Here is a 19,162-nt window from a genome sequence, read left to right on the forward strand (position 1 = left end):
CCCCCAGTAATTCAGAAGCTGGAGATTCTCATCCCGGTTCCAAGAATCGATGCTGTAGGAAGTGAGTGAAAAGACGGTGAGGGAGGGAAGTGACTGGGATTGAAGTTTAATTATTCGGTCAATGACTTTGAACAGCAGCTTTGCACTGGGTTTAAAGCAGGCAGTTCACAAGGGGATTCTTCAAATTTGCTTTTATAATTCCTTCTCAGCATTAGTCTCCTGAGAATTCTAATTAGCACTTAAAATATTAATGGATTAAAAATGTGCAGGCGCATTGATTTTTACCATTGGAAATGTGTTTTTTTTAAATTTGCAAACAACCGGTCTTCCTGTTTACCATATTAACCAGACCTTGTGTCTTACTGACTTCTGACTTTCTAATCTAACCTGTGTTGCCATTAACATGGCTACAAGCTTGTGTGCGCGCTTGTGATCTCTCTCTCTCTCTGTCTCGGATCTGAAATCCTATCTCTTGCATTTCCCCTATCGCTTAATTTGCGGTCGCTTGTCGGATCCATTCTGAAACCTCGGATTGTTGTAATCTTCCCTGTATCACTGAGCCTACATCCTGTCTGAAGAACCGTGAATCCGACTTCCCCCTCCCATCGTCTCTGATGTTTTACCTTGTCCTGACTCAACAAAAGAGGGAGGGTGCAGGAGGCCGTTCGGCCCATCGAGACTCTTTTCTCCCCTTTCCCCATCTGACTGCGGTCTGTGTTGAGGGTACTCGTGCCCTGAACTGTTTTGTGACTTGCAAAGATGTACAATTCTCTGTGAACTCCGCAGCTCATCCTAAATCGCTGTTCCCTTATCCTGAGACTGTGACCCCCCCCCCCCCCAGTTCTAGGCTCTCGAGTTAGGAGAAATAGCCTCTGCACCTACCCTGTCCAGCTTACTAAAGAATTTTATACTTGGCCTAACTTGAGAGTTACTGAATTAAAGAGTCACTATCAATAGGTGCATTCTCCATCACAACGCTTCTACCAATCAGAGTCCACTTGCCAACCAATCAGCGCATCCTTCACATGTGGTATAAATTGTTGTTTTCCCCTTATATTGGTATTTATGCAAAGTGTCCTGATGAGCGCAAGATGAAAAGCTTCGATGTTTTTTTTTCAACGATACTTTAAGTTCTGTCCTGCCAAACAACTATTAACCTAACTTGTTAATACTGGATAGTTTGTAATCTTCTGAACTTGCCTTAAGTCTCCTGTGCTGCATCTTTCCAAGTGACTTGTGATTTTAAAATCCTCTATTTAACATTCAGGTACCTTGGGAGGAGCTGGGGTATCATCTGACATGCTGTGGAGCCTTCACAATGGTCAACTCGACCGTGTCACCCTGAGGAACCGGTGCTCCCCATCAATTGGGAAAAGCGCTTTGGGAGAGTGAGGCACAACTGAGACTCCAGCAGCGCCAACAGAGAGACGAGCCCTCACCACCTGAGACTGGGAGACAAGCCGATTGTGGCAATGGAATCTGTGGTGAGGAAGTGCTGCTCCTATCGCACCTTGAAGAGGAGATTGCCAATTCTGGCCTGGATGCCTCAGTATTCTCTCCGGTGGCTGAAAATGGATTTACTGGCGGGAGTAACTGTGGGGCTGACAGTGGTGCCCCAGGCACTAGCCTATGCTGAAATAGCAGGCCTTCCTGTTCAGGTAGGCACCTCTTGTCTGGGATTAATAATCCAGACTGACTGAGAGGGAGGGGGGAATGTCTTCGGGGTTTTTTTTTTTACTGTTTTTGTAGCTGATGCCTTTTTTTAAAAAAAAAATAGAAAATACTGGAAATAATTCAGCATCTGTGGAGAAAGAAACAGTTAACGTTTCAGAACTCTCGAGAACTTGCCAGCCATGACTCTGGGTAGCATTCAGGCGTCTTGAGTCACAAAGTGGTAGGTTCAATTCCCACCTCAGGGTTGAGCACATAATCTAGACTGACACTTCAGTGCAGTACTGAGGGAGTGCTGCACTGTTGGAGGTGCCATTGCTTGGGTGAGATGCTAAACTGAAGCCCCGTCTGCCCCCTTGGGCGTGAGGTACTTTTTTGAAGAAAAGGGTAGTTCTTGCTATCTTGGTCAATATTCATCCCTCATTCAACATCACACAGAAAGAAACAGATTATTTAGTCATTATTACATTGTTTTTGGGAACTTGCTGTGTACAAATTGGCTACTTTCCAACAGTGACTACATTTAATTGGCTGTAAAATGGTTTATGATTGTTTTGTTTTCAAGGCAAATTCTTGGTGAGGCAGGTGGATAGAGTTAAGTTACAGAATAGACATGATCTAATCAAATGTTGGCTCAGGCTTGATGGGCTGAATGACTTCCCTCTGCTCCTAAGACAAAGCTGTTCTGTCCTCTATCCTGTATTACCAGCCAGAGAAAAATGCTTTTTTTAAAAAAAAAATATGTGTTTGATATCTCTCCCTCTCTCTCATCCATGTTTCTGCAGTATGGGCTTTATTCTTCATTCATGGGCTGTTTTGTGTACTGCCTCCTCGGTACCTCCAAAGACATCACTCTGGGTCCAACAGCGATCATGTCCCTCCTCGTTGCTTCATATGCCTATCACAACCCAGTATATGCGGTGTTGCTGGCTTTCCTCTGTGGCTGCATTCAACTGGCAATGGGAATCCTGCAACTCGGTAAGAACCTCTCTTGATGCACAGATTCAAGCAATTGCTGTCCATTGATCTCTCCTTGCAGAGAGGAGCTAGTATCTGATAGACCAACTACCTTGCAGACCTTGTGACACTGGGTGGGGGAGGAGGGGACATGGATTGGAGAGATACTGTTGCCATATTGGGTACTGGATTTGAAAGTCAATGACAAGCGAACTCTTAATATTTGCGATTGGCTCAATAGCAACACTGACTGAGCTGTGACCCGCCCTGGCTTGGTCCTTGCATCGGAGTCCAGTCGGTTGTGGGCTCAAGTCCCACTCCAGAATTAAGGTCTGGGTCAACACTTGCAGTGCAATACTGAGGAAGTGCTGCACTGTCAGAGGGAATGTTAAACCATGACCCTGTCAAGCGGACATGGAAGTACCTGTGGCACTATGTTGAAGAGGAGCAGGAGAACTCTTGCCGGTGTCTGAGCTAACATTTATCCTTCGCCTGTCGTCCGAAGGACAGATTATCTGATTATCACGTTGCTGTTTTGTGTGATCTTGCTGTGTGCTGACCAGCTGCCACATTTCCCACATACAACTTGCTTCATTGTCCATCCCCCTGTTGCTTTACAGTCATTCTGATGTTGTGAAAGGTGCTTTATAAGTGGTGATTGTATTTCCACAACCCTTCTCTTTGGTCATACTGGTTGGTGCTGGAGTAACAGACCATGGTTGCCAGAAATCCTCTAACATCTTGGTTCTGTCAGTTCTTTAATTGCAAATCCAGGTGGTAAACGTGGGCCTGCTATTTGACAGTGGCCTGGGTTCTGCAGCTCCCCTTCCCTGCTGGACAATAGCTGGGAATGAGGAATCGTGTAAACTTCCCAAACCTCCTGGTGTCCACCTGGGAAGCGATTGTAGCACTGACACTTTGCATCTGTCCTTATTGCCCAGCTTTAGCGCTTTATTCTTCTCTTGTTCTGTAACACTCGCAATTGTTTAACCTCCGGAGTTTACAAACAGAGACGGGACTCTTGTGTTCTCTCTCCAGCTCAGGGTGCTGGTCAAGATGGCTAAATAATTCTGTTCCCATTTATCCCTAGGTTTCCTGGTTGATTTTATTTCCTATCCTGTAATAAAGGGATTCACCTCGTCTGCTGCTGTGACCATTGGCTTTGGACAAGTGAAGGTGAGCAGAGTGTGAGAAGAACTGTGGTTTTATGTTTGATGTTGGCTTGGCTTTCTGAGCAAAGCAGGGTTAATATTCAGTATGAAGCAGCCCGTGTCTCTGGTTTGATGATTCCTCCTGCTGTTTGGACACTAACTGGGAAATATTTTGGGAAGCATTTTGAGAACTTTAACATCCAATTATCAATATTATTCTCAAGTGGAAGCAACGAGGGCTGCACTTTTCCTTTAACGGCTCTCACCAAATAAACCAACAGCATCTGAATAGAATAGAAAAAGTATTGCTGAAAAAAGACACGTGCCTTCGAATCTTTCCATCTTATACTCGAGACAATTCACAAGAACACCAAGCGTAAAGGGAACAACAGATTCAGGCTCACTGTGGCTCACTTACACGTGCTAGAAGCTACATACATTAATACACAGGGCCCTGCCCTTTGCAGACAGAGAACATGTACACACACAGCATCTTTTTCAACTAAACAAAATAGGTGACAGCCATTCTCTGGTTCATTCTCCATGGCAAAGCCTCTATCATTCAGAGTTCATTTGCCAACCAATCAGCACTCTCTTCTCATGCAGTATAAATTGTTGTTCCCTTGACAATTTGCAAGAATACCAATTGTCCTGATGACTGCAAGTTGAAAAATATCAGCATGTATCTTTTCAGTAATACACAACTTCTGTGCTACCAAACAACTATTAGAATAGAGAAAGGAGTGTGATGGAATACTCCCCACTTGCCTGGATGAGTACATGTCCCTCAACACTCAAGAAGTTTGACACTGTCCAGGATAATGCAGCCCACTTGATTGGCACCACATCCACAAACACCCTCCCCCTCCCACCACGTCTCACAGTAGCAGCAGTGTGCACCATCTACAAGATGCATTGCAGGAATTCACCAAGGCTCCTTTGACAGCACCTTCCAAACCCACAACCACCTAGAAGGATGAGGGCAGCAGAGAGTTGGGGACACCACCCATCTGGAAGTTTCCCTCAAAGTCACTCACCATCTCGACTTGGAAATATATCGCTGTTCCTTCACTGTCACTGTGTCGAAATCCTGGAACTCCCCCTCTAACAGCACTGTGGGTGTACCAACAGCACTGTGGGTGTACCTACACCACATGGATAGCAGCTCACCACCACCACCTCCTCAGGGCAACTAGGGATGAGCAAAAAATGCTGGCCCAGCCAGCGACACCCACATCCTGTGAATGAATAATAAAAAAAAAATTCTCAATTTTAAAAAACCAAATTGAAGGCACTGGATCTAATTGGACAATATTTATGTGGATATGGTACATTAAGGGGAGAAAATGACTTCAGGTATTGAGGTGAATCTCTCCGATATCCCACAGTGTGATGGTGACTCAGTCACTGATTGGCCCTTGCTCCCAAATCTGACTGGAATACTCTGCCACTCTTCACCACATCCAGTGAACCCAAATCAAATCTTGCTCTGTTTTGGGCCCCCAAACTCAATCTTTTGAGGTTCTGAGATGATAGTCAGAGAGGTCAAAGTTCTCCCACCTTGTGGACCCTGTAAAGCTGTTGTGACTCCGGTTGACATTCTTAAACGGATTAAACACATTCTTAGGCAAAAATGCCATGAGATTTCTTAGGATTAAGTAACTTTCCTGTGAGAAGAGCTCTTGAAATGGACGCAAGCGTTTCCTGGTACAGGCACCAGGCAGCTGACTGGATTTGCTGAATGACCTTTCAACAATCTCTTCACTCAGTATCTGATCTGGGGGCAGGGAGAGGCATCCATCTGAGGCAAGAGATTGGGGGGGAAAAACAAACTGCAGCAGGATATGACAGAAAGGAATACATCTCCTTCATCCCAGCTGTTTACACTTCTCGTGCGAGTCCAACTAGGAGATAGTTACCAGGCAAATGGGAAGTTGTTTGGAGTTGATCCTTTTGCAGGAGGGTGATTGGGTGTCAATGTGAACACGGAGCTCACTACCTGATGCGGCAAGCAGGGGAAAGTTTCTTATCCTTGAGAAATCCGGAAATTTTATTCCTGGGTTACCACCTGCTGTGGCTTGGTAACTAATCTAGCACAGTGGTTATATCGCTGGGCTAGTAATTCAGAGTCTCCAGTTCAAATCCCATTGTGGCAGCTGGGAGTTTCAGTTATGAGGATATGAATGAACATACGAGTTAGGAGCAGGAGTGGGTCCACTTGACCCCTCAAGCCTGTTCCACCATTTGATGGCTGATCTGATTGTAGCCTCAACTCCACATTCCTGCCTGTTCATTCACTAAATCTGATACGCAAAGCTAGTCCCAGTAATAGTGACCCGTGAACCTTCCAGGTTGTGGTTTTATTTTATTCATTCACAGGATGTGGGCTTCACTGACTGGGCCAGCACTTTTTTTTTATTGCCCATCCCTAATTGCCCCTTGAGAAGGTGGTGGTGAGCTGTTTTCTTGAACCGCTGCAGTCCATGTGGTGTAGGTGCACCCACAGTGCTGTTAGGCAGGGAGTTCCAGGATTTTGACCCAGTGACAGTCAAGGAACAGCGATATGCTGGCCCTGGAGAGGGTCCAGAGGAGGTTCACGAGAATGATCGCAGGAATGAAAGGCTTAACATATGAGGAACATTTGAGGACTGTGGGTCTATACTCGATGGAGTTTAGAAGGATGAAGGGGGATATGATTGAAACTTACGGAACACTGAGAAGCCTGGATAGAGTGGACGTGGGGAAGATGTTTCCATTAGTAGGAGAGACTAGGACCCGAGGGCACAGCCTCAGAGTAAAGGGAAGACCTTTTAGAACAGAGATGAGGAGAAACTTCTTTAGCCAGAGAGTGGTGATTCTATGGAATTCATTGCCACAGAAGGCTGTGGAGGCCAGGTCATTGAGTGTATTTAAGACCGAGATAGATAGGTTCTTGATTGGTAAGGAGATCAAAGGTTATGGGGAGAAGGCGGGAGAATGGGGTTGAGAAACATATCAGCTATGATTGAATGGCGGAGCAGACTTGATGGGCCGAATGGCCTAATTTCTGCTCCTATGTCTTATGGTCTTATATTTCCAAGTCAGGATGGTGAATGACTTGGAGGGAAACTTCCAGGTGGTGGTGTTTCCATGCGTCTGCTGCCTTTGTCCTTCTAGGTGGTAGAGGTTGCAGGTTTGGAAGGTTATGTCGAAGGAGCCTTGGTGAGTTACTGCTTTGCGTCTCGTAGATAGTACACACTGCTGCCACTGGGTGTTGGTGGTGGAGGCAGAAAGTGTTTAAGGTGGTGGATAGGGTACAAATCAAGCGGGCTGCTTTGTCCTGGATGGTATTGAGCTGTTTGTGTGGTTGGAGCTGCACTCATCTGGGCAAGTGGAGAGTATTCCATCACACTCCTGGACTGGTAGATGACGGGCCAGGTTTTGAGGAATCAGGAGGTGAGTTACTCATCACCGAATTCCCAGCCTCCAACCTCTTGTGACCACAGTGTTTATATGGCTGCAATATGGGTTTAAAACCCCATCTGGTTCAGTAATGGATGGAAACCTGCCTTCCTTCCCTGGCCTGGGGTGTGTTGCTCTCTCTGAAGTGACCTAACCTGCTGCTCCAGTTTCCATACAGCTTCGATATAACTATTATCTAGACGGATGTAACTACTCGAGGCAGCAGTTCCCCAGCACCCTTCCACAGGCAGTTAATGATGGGTTATAAATGCTGCTCCTATTGGTAAAACCTGTATCCTGTGAATGGAATTTTTTTTTTAAATTTAAAAAAAGGAACATTTGGATTTTGCCAGGGCTGCTGGTTTGACAAAGGGAAAAAGATGAAGGATCGACCCTGCTCACGTTCGCGTTGTTCCGGATGTTTAGTCGGATGGTTTCCGGGGTGATGGGGTTATTTTGGGAGATTGCTGTGATGTGCCCTATCTGAAGCAAGAATGTTTTAGTCTGATTCTCTTTGTTTGATCCAGAATATCCTTGGTCTCCATGACATTCCCCGTCAATTCTTCCGCGAGGTATACTACACGTTCCATAATATTGCAGAGACCAGGTAAGTATTTCAGCTTTGTTAATGAGTACAGCTCCTGAGGTTCAGGGACTGCTATGTAGACTAGAGACCCCAGGTTCAACTCCCTGTACAGACGACAAGGGAGTTGTGTTGCTCTGTGGTTGCAGCACCCCTGGTCTAGTGAGAGGAGTGTCTCCTGATTGCCAGAAAGAATTTGCATTTATATAGCACCTTTCACTATCTCATGATTCCCAAAGCACTTTACAGCCAATTAGTTACTTTTGAAGTGTTATAATGTAGGAAAGCACAAAATCTAAACTGACACTCCGGTGCAGTACCGAGGAAGTGCAGCACTGTTGGAGGTGCTGTCTTTAGGAGATATTAAACCGAGGCCCCGCCTGCTCTCGGGTGGATGTAAAAGATTCCATGGCATTACTACGAAGAAGAGGAGCAGGGGAGTTCTACCCGGTGTCTTGGTCAATATTTAAGCCTCAATCAACATCACAGAAAACACACTACTACTTGTTATCATTATTGCTGTTAGCGGGGTCTTGCTGTGCACAACTTGGTTGCTGTGTTTTCCTACATCATAACTGTCGCTGTGCTTTGGATTTTTTGACTGTCAAGCACTTCTGGGACACCATGAGATAATTGCGTGCTCTCCTTTCTCTGTTTATTAGTGTTGCTTTCAGATTAAGCGGTTGAAGATTTAGTAATGACAATGTAAGCACTTTCTGTTCTCCTTTTTCTTGCTTGGATGCCTCTGGCTTCCTTTCAAAATTTGTGTAGAAACTTGGGTGCAGAAGGGAAATGCCTGATTTTTTGGTGAAAGGCTCTGATTTTTACTGGTTGCTGATACGCTTTGCTGCGTGGATCAGAGGGTGTCCAAGTGGAGAGTTCCTGTATCTCTACCTGACACCAATGTGTAAGGAAGGTGCAGAATGCGGGCACTTAACCCTCTCCTCCCCTCCCACCCCCACTCCACCTCCCCCAGAGTGACATCGAGCGTGACTGGATTAAAGCAGCTTGTTTCTACTGACTAACCCCTACAATGTGGGGTGGTGTGGGAGCAATGGGCGTTTGACGGTAAATGGTATTAAAAATGATAGTCAGTGGCTGGTGAATTGGGGTTGTATTGAGTCAGGATCAATACCACAAACTCCAAGCAGGAGATAGAAGAATTAGTTTCACTCTACAAAATGGAGCATGTTACCACAGTGCAAGCCAATCACCGTCTTTTAAGAGGAAATTAGATGATGAGTTACAGGGAAAGAGCAGGTCTGGAGCTAGCCCAGGCTTAAATGGGCTGAAGGGTCTATCTGTGTGTTGCTAGTTTTGTGCAGTGCTTCACTTCACCCTCCACCTTGCTACAGGATCGGAGACCTCGTGTTAGGCTTGGTCTGTGTCTTGCTGCTTGTGCTGTTGAAGATGATGAAGAACCAGCTTCCGGAAAAATCCGACCACCTGCTGCTCCTCAACAGGGTGTGTTACAACATTGTCAACTTCACTGGAACAGGTCTGTAAATCATTGCATCCCACAGTTGCCAGAACGAAAGCTCTATTGTATCCGACCGGTGATGTTAATATGTCCAACTTGTTGAAGGCGGGGTGGGGGGGGGGGTGGTGGTGTTTACATCTTCTAATGAAAGTTGTGGCATTGGGTGTAATTCTGGGGCGGGTTTGAACAGTGCCCTCACCAGCCAAGATGTCTGGCTCAGGAGCCACTGCTTCTGAATGATACCCACTTTTCTACAGGGGCAAGAAAAGTGACATCTTGTTCTGCTGCTGTGCTGACCAGTGTTTTAGCCATAAACTGAGGAACCTGTGGGGTGGCTAATTGTATTTTGGATTTGAAATAAAAGTCTTTAGATACTGTTGGGCATCTCAATATTTGTATTCGCATGGTGTATACATGTAAACTTTGTGTCTTGTAAGATTCCTAAACCGGAGTCTCCCAGAATGAGTGGTCCCTCAAGCACTTGGGAGAAACCGTCCCTGTTTGCACATGTATAACAAGTGAGAGAAAAGCACAAACCAGAACACACGAGAGAGAGAGAGAGAGAGAGAGAGAGAGAGAGAGATAGAGAGATGGCCTCTGTATAACAAAAATGGAAAATGCTGGAAATACTCAGCAGGTCAGGCAGCATCTATGGGGAAGAGAGAGTAACAGTCAACTTTTCAGGTCTCTGACCCTTCATCAGAAACCTTGTAATGTACTTTGTAACGTGTGTGTATCCTGTTCCAAGAATTAGGCAGCTTTGCTGTTTTTTGGAAGGCTGGTTTTTTCTCTCTGAAGCTTGAAGTCGGCAGTGGGGTTTGGCCGTCAGTGAATTAAACTAAGATTTTTGTAACTTGCTGTGTGTTGGAAAATGTCGTAATTGTATGAAAGGTTTCGGTAACTTGAATATTTTTTTTATTGAATCAGGGATTCTGGTGTTTCTCATTGTGGTCAATACTGCAGAAACAGCACAGGAGTAGCTTTAATTTAAAGATTGCTAATCCTTAAATCATTCTATTCTGTGTTGATGATTCATAAATTATTAATCACCACACCATAAAACACAGTCAAAGATTTTAGTCAGTGCCCACTAATATGTAAGGACTCAGCTAAGGTAAATGCAATAACATTTGTAAACAATGAGCAAGCTCATCATGTTTGATCCAGAGTATCCCGTTGTATGGGGGGGGGGGGGGGGTGGGGGGGGGGGGTGGGTGGATTGGTTCGACTGTATTCACTAGAGTTTAGAAGAATGAGGGGGAATCTGATTGAAACGTATAAAATTCTAACAGGGCTGGACACACTGGATTCAGGGAGGATGTTTCCCCTGGTTGGGGAGTCTAGAACCGGGGGCCACAGATTCAGGATATGGGACAGGCCATTTTCAGAATCAGATGAGGAAAAATTCCACCCTTTGAGATGGGGGGAAAATGGGGAAACCTCGTGTGGTTCTTTCACCTTCCCACGTACAGGGATCGCAAACTAACCACTGTCTCGCACCCTTTCCTCAACTGTTGTCCCCACTACCTCCCCATTCTCACTTCTCCCTCCCCACATCCTTTAACCCATTTTGTAAAAAAACAAACAAACAAAATAAAAGCTCCCTGAAAACACCAGAGAAGTTTTATTCAATATTGAAACTGGAAACACAAGACTAGGATTGCACATCACCACATGTGGGGTTTTAATGTTGTTTAAGCATGATTTTAGAGAGGTGGGAAGGGGGGTAGGGCAAGGACACATCAAAGGGGGATTCCTGACCATGTACAGTGAAACACCCAGGGAGTGTAGCTCACCCAAATTCTGCAAACTCGTACCTTGAGAGAGATTGCGCACACTAGTTGAGAGTCCATCAGATTTCTATCAATTCCATTCCTCATTTCGAGGGAAGCTGTTTTCAGTAGATTAGTTCTGGCCAATTGGAATTGCTGACTAGCCGTATGTGTGGCTACAGTGACACACTTTTATAGTCACATGCACCAATCTTAGTAGAAAATACCCTTCACAAACTCTCAATACAGTGTATGTTTAAAAATCTAGCGTCATTCAGGAAACCAATCAAAAAAAAACACAAACTACAGTTGCCAACTCTGCTTTGACATATTACTGGCGATCACATGGCCTTTGGTCATTGAACCATAGAAATTAGGAGCAGGAATAGGCCATTCAGCCCTTCGAACCTGCTCCTCCATTCAATATGATCATGGCCAATTCCCTATCTGAACGCCCTATTCCCACTTCCTCTCCATACCCCTTGATGCCCCTAATATCTAAAAAAAAAAAAACCCTATCAATTTCTTTCTTGAATATACTCAGTGACCGGGCCTCCACAGCCTTTTGTAGCAGAGAATTCCACAGGTTGCCCACCCTCTGAGTATTTGTTTGTTTTTTTAACAAGATAGGTTAAAGGATGAGGGGAGGGAGAAGTGAGGATGGGGAGGTAGTGGGGACAACAGTTGAGGAAAGGGTGCGCGAGACAGTGCGTGGTTAGTTTGCGATCCCTGTCCGTGGGAAGGTGAAAGAACCACACAAGGTTTCCCCATTTTCCCCCCATCTTAGGGGGTGGAGCTGCATCGACTGCAGTGTCAGGCAAGATAGAGTGTGGGATCTGAGAAAGCAGAAGTAATGTTTGTAGGTCAAGTTTAATTAAATAAAAAAATGGAGGAGGAATAGAAGGAGGGGGTGGTTTCATCACCAGTTGGAACAGAATAAAGTTTTCGGTGGGTAACCAATTAGCCCCAGAGGGGAGAAAGCAAATGGGTAATAAGTTGATGTGGAGTTTCCCCCTTTGTATTTAAGGACGTGTTGTTGGGGTTTAGTCATAATATCCTTGCTTCCTCTGCAGCCCGGAATGCTGTGATCGTGGTAGCTGCCAGTCTTGTCGCTTACAGCTTTGAAAGCCAAGATCAGCACGTGTTCACTCTGACAGGAAAAACTGCCCAGGGTCTCCCACCTTTCCGGCTCCCGCCTTTCTCAGACACAGCATCCAATAGTACTGTTGGCTTCACTGAGATGCTTCAGGTAAGGGTCGATCGTAAAGGCAGTCCAATATGAAACCGAATATGATCCAATGATTAAACCGACTGTGGTCCAGTACTAAATAATGCACAATAAGGAACAGATTTTATACCTAAAATTCCAATATATATAATCGACATTGAGCCAGATTATCAAAGCGATCTTCTTCCTCTTCCCCAGCACCACCTCCCTGCCATTACAATACATTAACATTGATGGGATTTTATTTAGACCTTTGCATTCAGGTATAAAGTTTCTAACTAGTAACCCAGTCCTGATTAAATCAGCTGTTGTTGAACACAATTGCAACAAAAGCCACTGTATAATTTGGCGTGAAGTGGAGTTAACTGTTCATTGCTGGAATAATCGAGGATGAGGCATTGCACAGAGATATATTTATTTAACTGTTATCTGTAATATGTGGGGAGTGGATGGCTAGGTTGATTAAACGGCTAGCACACCAGTCAGATTAGTGCCAACTGCACAGTGTTCGATCTGTGTTCCGGCTGGAGTAGATTCGGGGTCTGCCTCATGGCATTTAGCTGTGGGTCACCTTCGGCCAGAGAACTCAAAGAAAATATCTATAATATAATTAATATCACGAGGCTCAGCTGTGTTGTATTAAATGCTTGGATATGCACCGCAGTGAGTTTTAATTGTGTATTAATTAGATATTTAATTATATGCAGGTGATGGGCATTAATCAGGGTTTCACTTGAGCACATATAAAGAGATACTTACTGAAAACGTGGTGCGGTTGAGTTAGGAGGGGTATGCTTGTAACGTTTAGCTCTCTAAATAAATATTAGACTGAGTAAAAATTGGCTGCAAGACTATCCTTCAACTGGCTTTCTGGAGTAAACAGCGGGATCATCCGTGAGTGGGCAGTTAAACTGGCCCTGATGTTTATCAATGATTCTCCTGATCTTTCTAGAACTTTGGAGCAGGATTAGCTGTGGTGCCGCTAGTTGGATTTCTGGAAAGTATTGCGATAGCCAAAGCCTTTGGTGAGTGATCGGCACAAGTAAACCTGCCTTAAAACCACGAGCAGCCCAGCTCAACCTTGCACAGCTTATTCCACCACTGAGCAGGGCTGGAGAAAGTAACAATGGGTGGAGGACATTCGGCCCCTCAAATCCCTCCGTTACCCCATGTCTGATCTCTACCAAAGGGGTAGAGAATTCCAAAGATTCACCATCCTCTGACTGAAGAAATTCCTCCTCATCTCAGTCCTAAATGGTCTACCTCTTATTCTCTGTCCCTTGGTTCTAGACCCCCAACCGGGGAAACATTCTTCCTGCATCTACCCTGTCAAGCCCTATAAGAATTTTGTTAGTTTCAACGAGGTCACCTCCTGTTCTTCTGAACTCTCGAGAATACGGGCCTAGTCTCCTCCAGAGGACAGTCCCGCCATCTCAGGAATCTGTCTGGTGAACCTGCGTCGCGCTCCCTCTAAAACAGATCCTTCCTTAGGTAAGATGACCAAAACTGTACACCCTCCGCCCCAGATGTGGCTCCTTTATTGCCCCCTTGTTCCAGGCTGTCCCAGACTGGAGGAAATAATAATAATAAAAGCAAAATACTGCAGATACCGGAAATCTGGAACCTCAGCAGGTCTGGCAGCATCTGTGGAGATAGAGAAACGGAGTTAACGTTTCGAGCTCTGTTTGGCTCTTCAGAGCTGAAGAGAGGTAGAAATGTGATGGGTTTTATACAGTTGTGAGGGGGTGGAGCAAAATAGGTCAGCGATAGGCAGGAGCTTGGGAGAGATTTGACAAAGATGTCATGGACTTAAGACAGGGAATGTTAATGGTGGTGTTAAAGATTAAAGAAGGCGCTGATAATGGCATAAAGGTTAGCTAGTAGAATGTGTTAATAGCAGAACAAGGGTCAGTGCTGTGAAAGAACAACATAGAAATGAGTGACAGATGGCTGAGTAAGGCTGGGGGGGGGGGGTGCAGGGGCGGAGAATTTTTCTACCCTATCAAATACTGGAATCATTTAACACGCCTCAATCATCTATATTCAAAGGAACACAACCAAGGTTTTACAACCTGATCAAAGTTAACCCCATTCAGGCCTGGTGTTGTTCTGGTAAATCTGTGCTGTACCCTCAAAAGGCAATGTTACCTCCCTGAGGTACACTGCCCAAACCCACCATGGTCTTTATTCCTGGGATGTATTGGACACGTGGTCAAATTACTGGCAGCGTTGTTCACGTAGCTTCACCCGGACTGGTTCTGGTATCAGGCAGCGTTCTCTCTGTGAATGCTGTCGTAACGCGAGGGCGCAGTGACCAGGCCAGTAAGCTGTGACCTGCAGCACTTGTCGAGGGTGACCAAGACTGAGACGACTTTGGTCTAAATCGCTTCACTGTAGCTCCCTTTTAACTCGGGAGGATTCAGGTTGTATCTGTCACCCTCCCTTATGAATGACTTCCAAAGATTTGGTACACCCGGGGGTTTTGGCGGGAGGCGGGGGGGTTTTGGCGGGGGTTCTGGCGGGAGGCGGGTGTTCTGGCGGGAGGCGGGTGTTCTGGCGGGAGGCGGGTGTTCTGGCGGGAGGCGGGTGTTCTGGCGGGAGGCAGGGGGGGTTTTGGCGGGAGGCGGGGGGTTTTGGCGGGAGGCGGGGTGTTTTGGCGGGAGGCGGGGGGTTTTGGCGGGAGGCGGGGGGGGGGTTTTGGCGGGAGGCGGGGGGGGGTTTTGGCGGGAGGCGGGGGGGGGGTTTTGGCGGGAGGCGGGGGGGGGTTTTGGCAGGAGGCGGGGGGGGTTTTGGCGGGAGGCGGGGGGGTTTTGGCGGGAGGCGGGGGGGGGTTTTTGGCGGGAGGCGGGGGGGTTTTGGCGGGAGGCGGGGGGGGTTTTGGCGGGAGGCGGGGGGGGTTTTGGCGGGAGGCGGGGGGGTTTTGGCGGGAGGCGGGGGGTTTTTGGCGGGAGGCGGGGGGTTTTTGGCGGGAGGCGGGGGGTTTTTGGCGGGAGGCGGGGGGTTTTTGGCGGGAGGCGGGGGGTTTTTGGCGGGAGGCGGGGGGTTTTTGGCGGGAGGCGGGGGGTTTTTGGCGGGAGGCGGGGGGTTTTTGGCGGGGGTTCTGGCGGGAGGCGGGGGTTCTGGCGGGAGGCGGGGGTTCTGGCGGGAGGCAGGGGGGGTTTTGGCGGGAGGCGGGGGGTTTTGGCGGGAGGCGGGGGGGGTTTTGGCGGGAGGCGGGGGGGGGGGTTTTGGCGGGAGGCGGGGGGGGGGGGGGGGGTTTTGGCGGGAGGCGGGGGGGGGGTTTTGGCGGGAGGCGGGGGGGTTTTGGCGGGAGGCGGGGGGGTTTTGGCAGGAGGCGGGGGGGGTTTTGGCGGGAGGCGGGGGGGTTTTTGGCGGGAGGCGGGGGGGTTTTTGGCGGGAGGCGGGGGGGTTTTTGGCGGGAGGCGGGGGGGTTTTTGGCGGGAGGCGGGGGGTTTTTGGCGGGAGGCGGGGGGGGTTTTTGGCGGGAGGCGGGGGGGTTTTGTCGGGAGATTTTGCTTTGATGGATTTTGTGTGTTTTGCAGCCAGTCAGAACAACTACAGAATCGACCCGAATCAGGAACTCATTGCAATCGGTAAGAGCTGGTGTTATAGTAATAATGTGGTACAGTTGAAGGAGGGTGGGCTGGCAGGGTGTGTTTATTCGCTGCCTCCTGTTGACAGAAACTGGTGTTGGGAACCCCCTAAGTGAAGGGAGGCAATGAACTCCACGCTAAGGTCTGGTGATTGCTTATTCCCTCACGCAGTGTACCTGAAGTGTTTGCTTTCCCTTGTCCCACTCGAGCAGGCAGACACACACACACCCCATCCACCCTCTTTCCCCCCTCCCCTGGGAACTTGGTTCGGGTGAAGTTAGTTGTTTTGAGTTTCAGAATTGAGACTTTTCTTCTTTTTCTCTCTCGTACACCTTGCTCCTGAGAGCGAGGGGCGAGGGGGGGTGGGGGGACTCTGGGGATGTCTCCAGTTGGTATTGGAAGCGGCTGGTTTTGTGGCAGTTTCTGGAAAGTACCTCACTCCCAGACTTCCTCGCAGACTGAATTGACAGATACTCGGAGTAAGGAAATCTTAAAAACAGACCTTGTCCCCAAAACCTTCAGGGGCAGGAATTGGAACCAGTGACATCGAACCGGCTTCTGTTGCAGCTTCTGTGAAGAGGTTGATATTTTGGAATTCAAGTCTTACTGTAGCCTGGTGAACCTTGTGCAGGAATCCAGGTGTGTGCACCTGCCCCCCCACCCCCCCCTGCCCAAGCTGCCCCCCCCCCCCCCCCACTCCCACTCCTTACCCTGTGTCTCTATTGTCCCTAACCTGGGACAGACTTAACCAACCCTTGGGTAGTGACCCTATTCTGACCCTGTCTGGTTTTTTTTTGGCTTTCAGGCACTACGAACATTCTGGGCTCTCTTCTCTCTTCTTACCCAGTAACCGGGAGTTTCGGGAGGTGAGTCTGAGTTGGAGATTGGGGTGTGGGGGCTGGTGGGGTGGGGTGGGGAGGGGAGGGTGTGAAGGCAGAAATGGGTAGGGAGGTTTGGTCCGGAATTTGGAGATTTCATGCTGCTGGTGCCGTTACATTGGAACCGTTCATCACCAACCCTGGGAGCAAATCCCCTCCCCTCACCCCACAGTGGGTAATGGTGGCAGGTAGTTAAACTGACACAGGAAAAGAGAGAGAGAGAGAGAAGTTGATGGGGGTAGGGGAAGGGGAAGAAATGGGGAGGTGATGGGGAAGCGAGCTCTGCTCTAGGGGAGACCCAGTGGGAAGCGAGTGAGCTATTCCCTTAGCAAAGACCACAAGCCTGGGAGGGTGTGCGATGTGCCCACTGCATTAACCTGTCCTGTGTTCGGGGCCTGTGTCACAGCTGCTGATCCCGCTCTCTGTAGTTCCTGCTGTCATTGGCTTTTCAAACTCTCTCCCCAGGACTGCTGTGAATTCCCAGACTGGGGTGTGCAGCACCGCTGGAGGAATAGCCACTGGTGAGTCATTGTTTAAAATATTAATTGAAGCCAGTTTGTCCTCTTAGTGCCATCCCTGTCAGCCAGGAATTTAAATGTTTATTTAATTGGTTCTCTCTGCCACTCTCAGATTCATGCTACACATTCTGATTTTTGGTTTTTTTTTGTTACCAGGGGTCATTGTGCTGCTGTCTCTGGCTTTCCTCACTCCTCTATTCTTCTACATCCCCAAAGCGGCACTGGCGGCTGTAATCATCTGTGCCGTCTCCACCGTGTTCGACTTGGGGATTGTTGCCACACTCTGGAGGGTGAAAAGTAGGTGTTGGCGAGTTTCACTGCGATCATGTTCCATCGTTCTCCCTCTGTCGGTGTGATGTGGCTTTTCATTCTCCAGCTAAGAGGCTGTGCGCACAAACCATTCAGCGAATCTCAGCCTGCAGTCCTAGGACTTGCTGTTGGGCTCAGTGGATCTCTCACTCCCCTCGGAGTCAGAACGCCAGCGATTCTAACCTGAGCGCCTAATCTAGGCCGACCCTCCAGTGCCAGTACTGAGGGAGTGCTGCTGCCTGAGGTGCTGTCTTTCTTGTCTGCTCCCCTTGGGTGTAGGTTAAAAAGTCCCATTCTCCTATTTCGAAGGAGAGCAGGAGAGTTCTCCCCGGTGTCCTGGCCAATATCCGTCCCTCAATCAACATCATAAAAAGAGTATCTGGCCATTGTCACATTGCTGTTTGTGGGATCTTGCTGTGCACAAATTAGCTGCCACATCTCCTACATTACAACTGTAAGAGCTCACTTTAATAGCACTTCATTGGCTGTAAAATGCTTTGAGTATCCTTTTGATCGTGAAAGGCGATATATAAATGCAAATCTTTCTATTTGTGTGACCAGCTTTTCCCTGAAGCTGCTCTGATTAAGCCTAGTGATACTAGATTGCCCTCATGTGGCTAAAATGTGTAACGTTATCACTATTCGTTCCACTTCAACCTTCTCCTGAGTGTTCAGTTTTGAGCTATGGTAATGACCCCTCCGAACTGAGGACATCAAATTATCCCATATCTTATTGCTTATTTTTTCCAGAACTGGACCTGCTGCCTTTCCTAGCATCATTCCTGGGTTGTTTTTGGGAAATCCAATATGGAATTCTGGCCGGAATTGCTATATCTGGGATAATTCTGTTTTTTAACATCGCCAGACCTGAAATTAAGGTAATAGTCTGTCAGTAATTTAAATTCAACTGTTGAGTGTGCAGGCCAGTGCGTTTCTCTGGCACAATGTGCCCACACTAAAGGGACATTTTTCAACGTGTTTTCCTAGTGGCTCAAGAGTTGATCAATGGACTTAACACCACTGGATCAGTGAAGGCTAAATCATCTGGGCATCCCAGAGCAGATCAATGTCTAGTGACCCCTCCTGAAGTGAGCAATGGGCTTGTGCCTTACTATGGCGCCTGTCTGTTTCCTATCCCCTCCCTACCCTGGTTGAAAAGCCTGCCAGCATTCTGTTTAGGCTCATAAAGCATGAGGGGGAGCAGCAATTCCCAGAGGTGGTGTCCCCATTGCCCTGGGGACAGAGAGAGAACACCCTTTACACTAGTGAATCACAAGGTTTTGGGGGGGGGGTGTGGTGCGGGGGGAGGTCGTTATACCCCTTATAAGGCAGAAACCGATTTTGCAGCAAAGCCTTGCCTGGAATCAACTTTTGAGACAAATTTCAGGATTAGCTGTCAGGTAAACTGTCAACAAACTTGTGCAGTGATTTACAGTTTAACCAGATTTATAATTGTGTCAAGATCTCTGTCTCTCTCCCCTTTCTCTCTCTCTCTCCCCTTCCCCCTCCTTGAGTCTTGTCTTGATCTCCCCTCCAGATGGTCTTTCTCTGCTGCCAAGAAGGGAAACTCGGGACATTCTT

At 47.6% G+C, this 19,162-nt stretch overlaps 1 protein-coding gene across 3 annotated transcripts in view; it reads left to right on the plus strand.

The window, feature by feature from the left end:
• Positions 1 to 19,162, plus strand: part of slc26a11 (solute carrier family 26 member 11) — a 26,267-nt gene continuing 7,105 nt past the window's right edge. For 2 of the 3 annotated variants that reach the window (XM_041217317.1, XM_041217319.1), the window contains exons 1-13: positions 1 to 61; positions 1,268 to 1,658; positions 2,457 to 2,649; positions 3,719 to 3,804; positions 7,748 to 7,827; positions 9,159 to 9,301; positions 12,129 to 12,304; positions 13,236 to 13,308; positions 15,826 to 15,876; positions 16,682 to 16,742; positions 17,220 to 17,275; positions 17,429 to 17,569; positions 18,332 to 18,459. In XM_041217317.1, the coding sequence (XP_041073251.1) occupies positions 1,473 to 1,658; positions 2,457 to 2,649; positions 3,719 to 3,804; positions 7,748 to 7,827; positions 9,159 to 9,301; positions 12,129 to 12,304; positions 13,236 to 13,308; positions 15,826 to 15,876; positions 16,682 to 16,742; positions 17,220 to 17,275; positions 17,429 to 17,569; positions 18,332 to 18,459 (1,374 nt within the window). In that variant the 5' untranslated portion in view covers positions 1 to 61; positions 1,268 to 1,472. Of the gene's footprint in view, positions 77 to 1,267; positions 1,659 to 2,456; positions 2,650 to 3,718; positions 3,805 to 7,747; positions 7,828 to 9,158; positions 9,302 to 12,128; positions 12,305 to 13,235; positions 13,309 to 15,825; positions 15,877 to 16,681; positions 16,743 to 17,219; positions 17,276 to 17,428; positions 17,570 to 18,331; positions 18,460 to 19,162 lie in introns of all 3 variants that reach the window. The other variant, XM_041217318.1, reaches the window with a different exon arrangement.

This window comes from Carcharodon carcharias, chromosome 22 (assembly GCF_017639515.1).
Source record: "Carcharodon carcharias isolate sCarCar2 chromosome 22, sCarCar2.pri, whole genome shotgun sequence".
NCBI lineage: Eukaryota > Metazoa > Chordata > Chondrichthyes > Lamniformes > Lamnidae > Carcharodon > Carcharodon carcharias.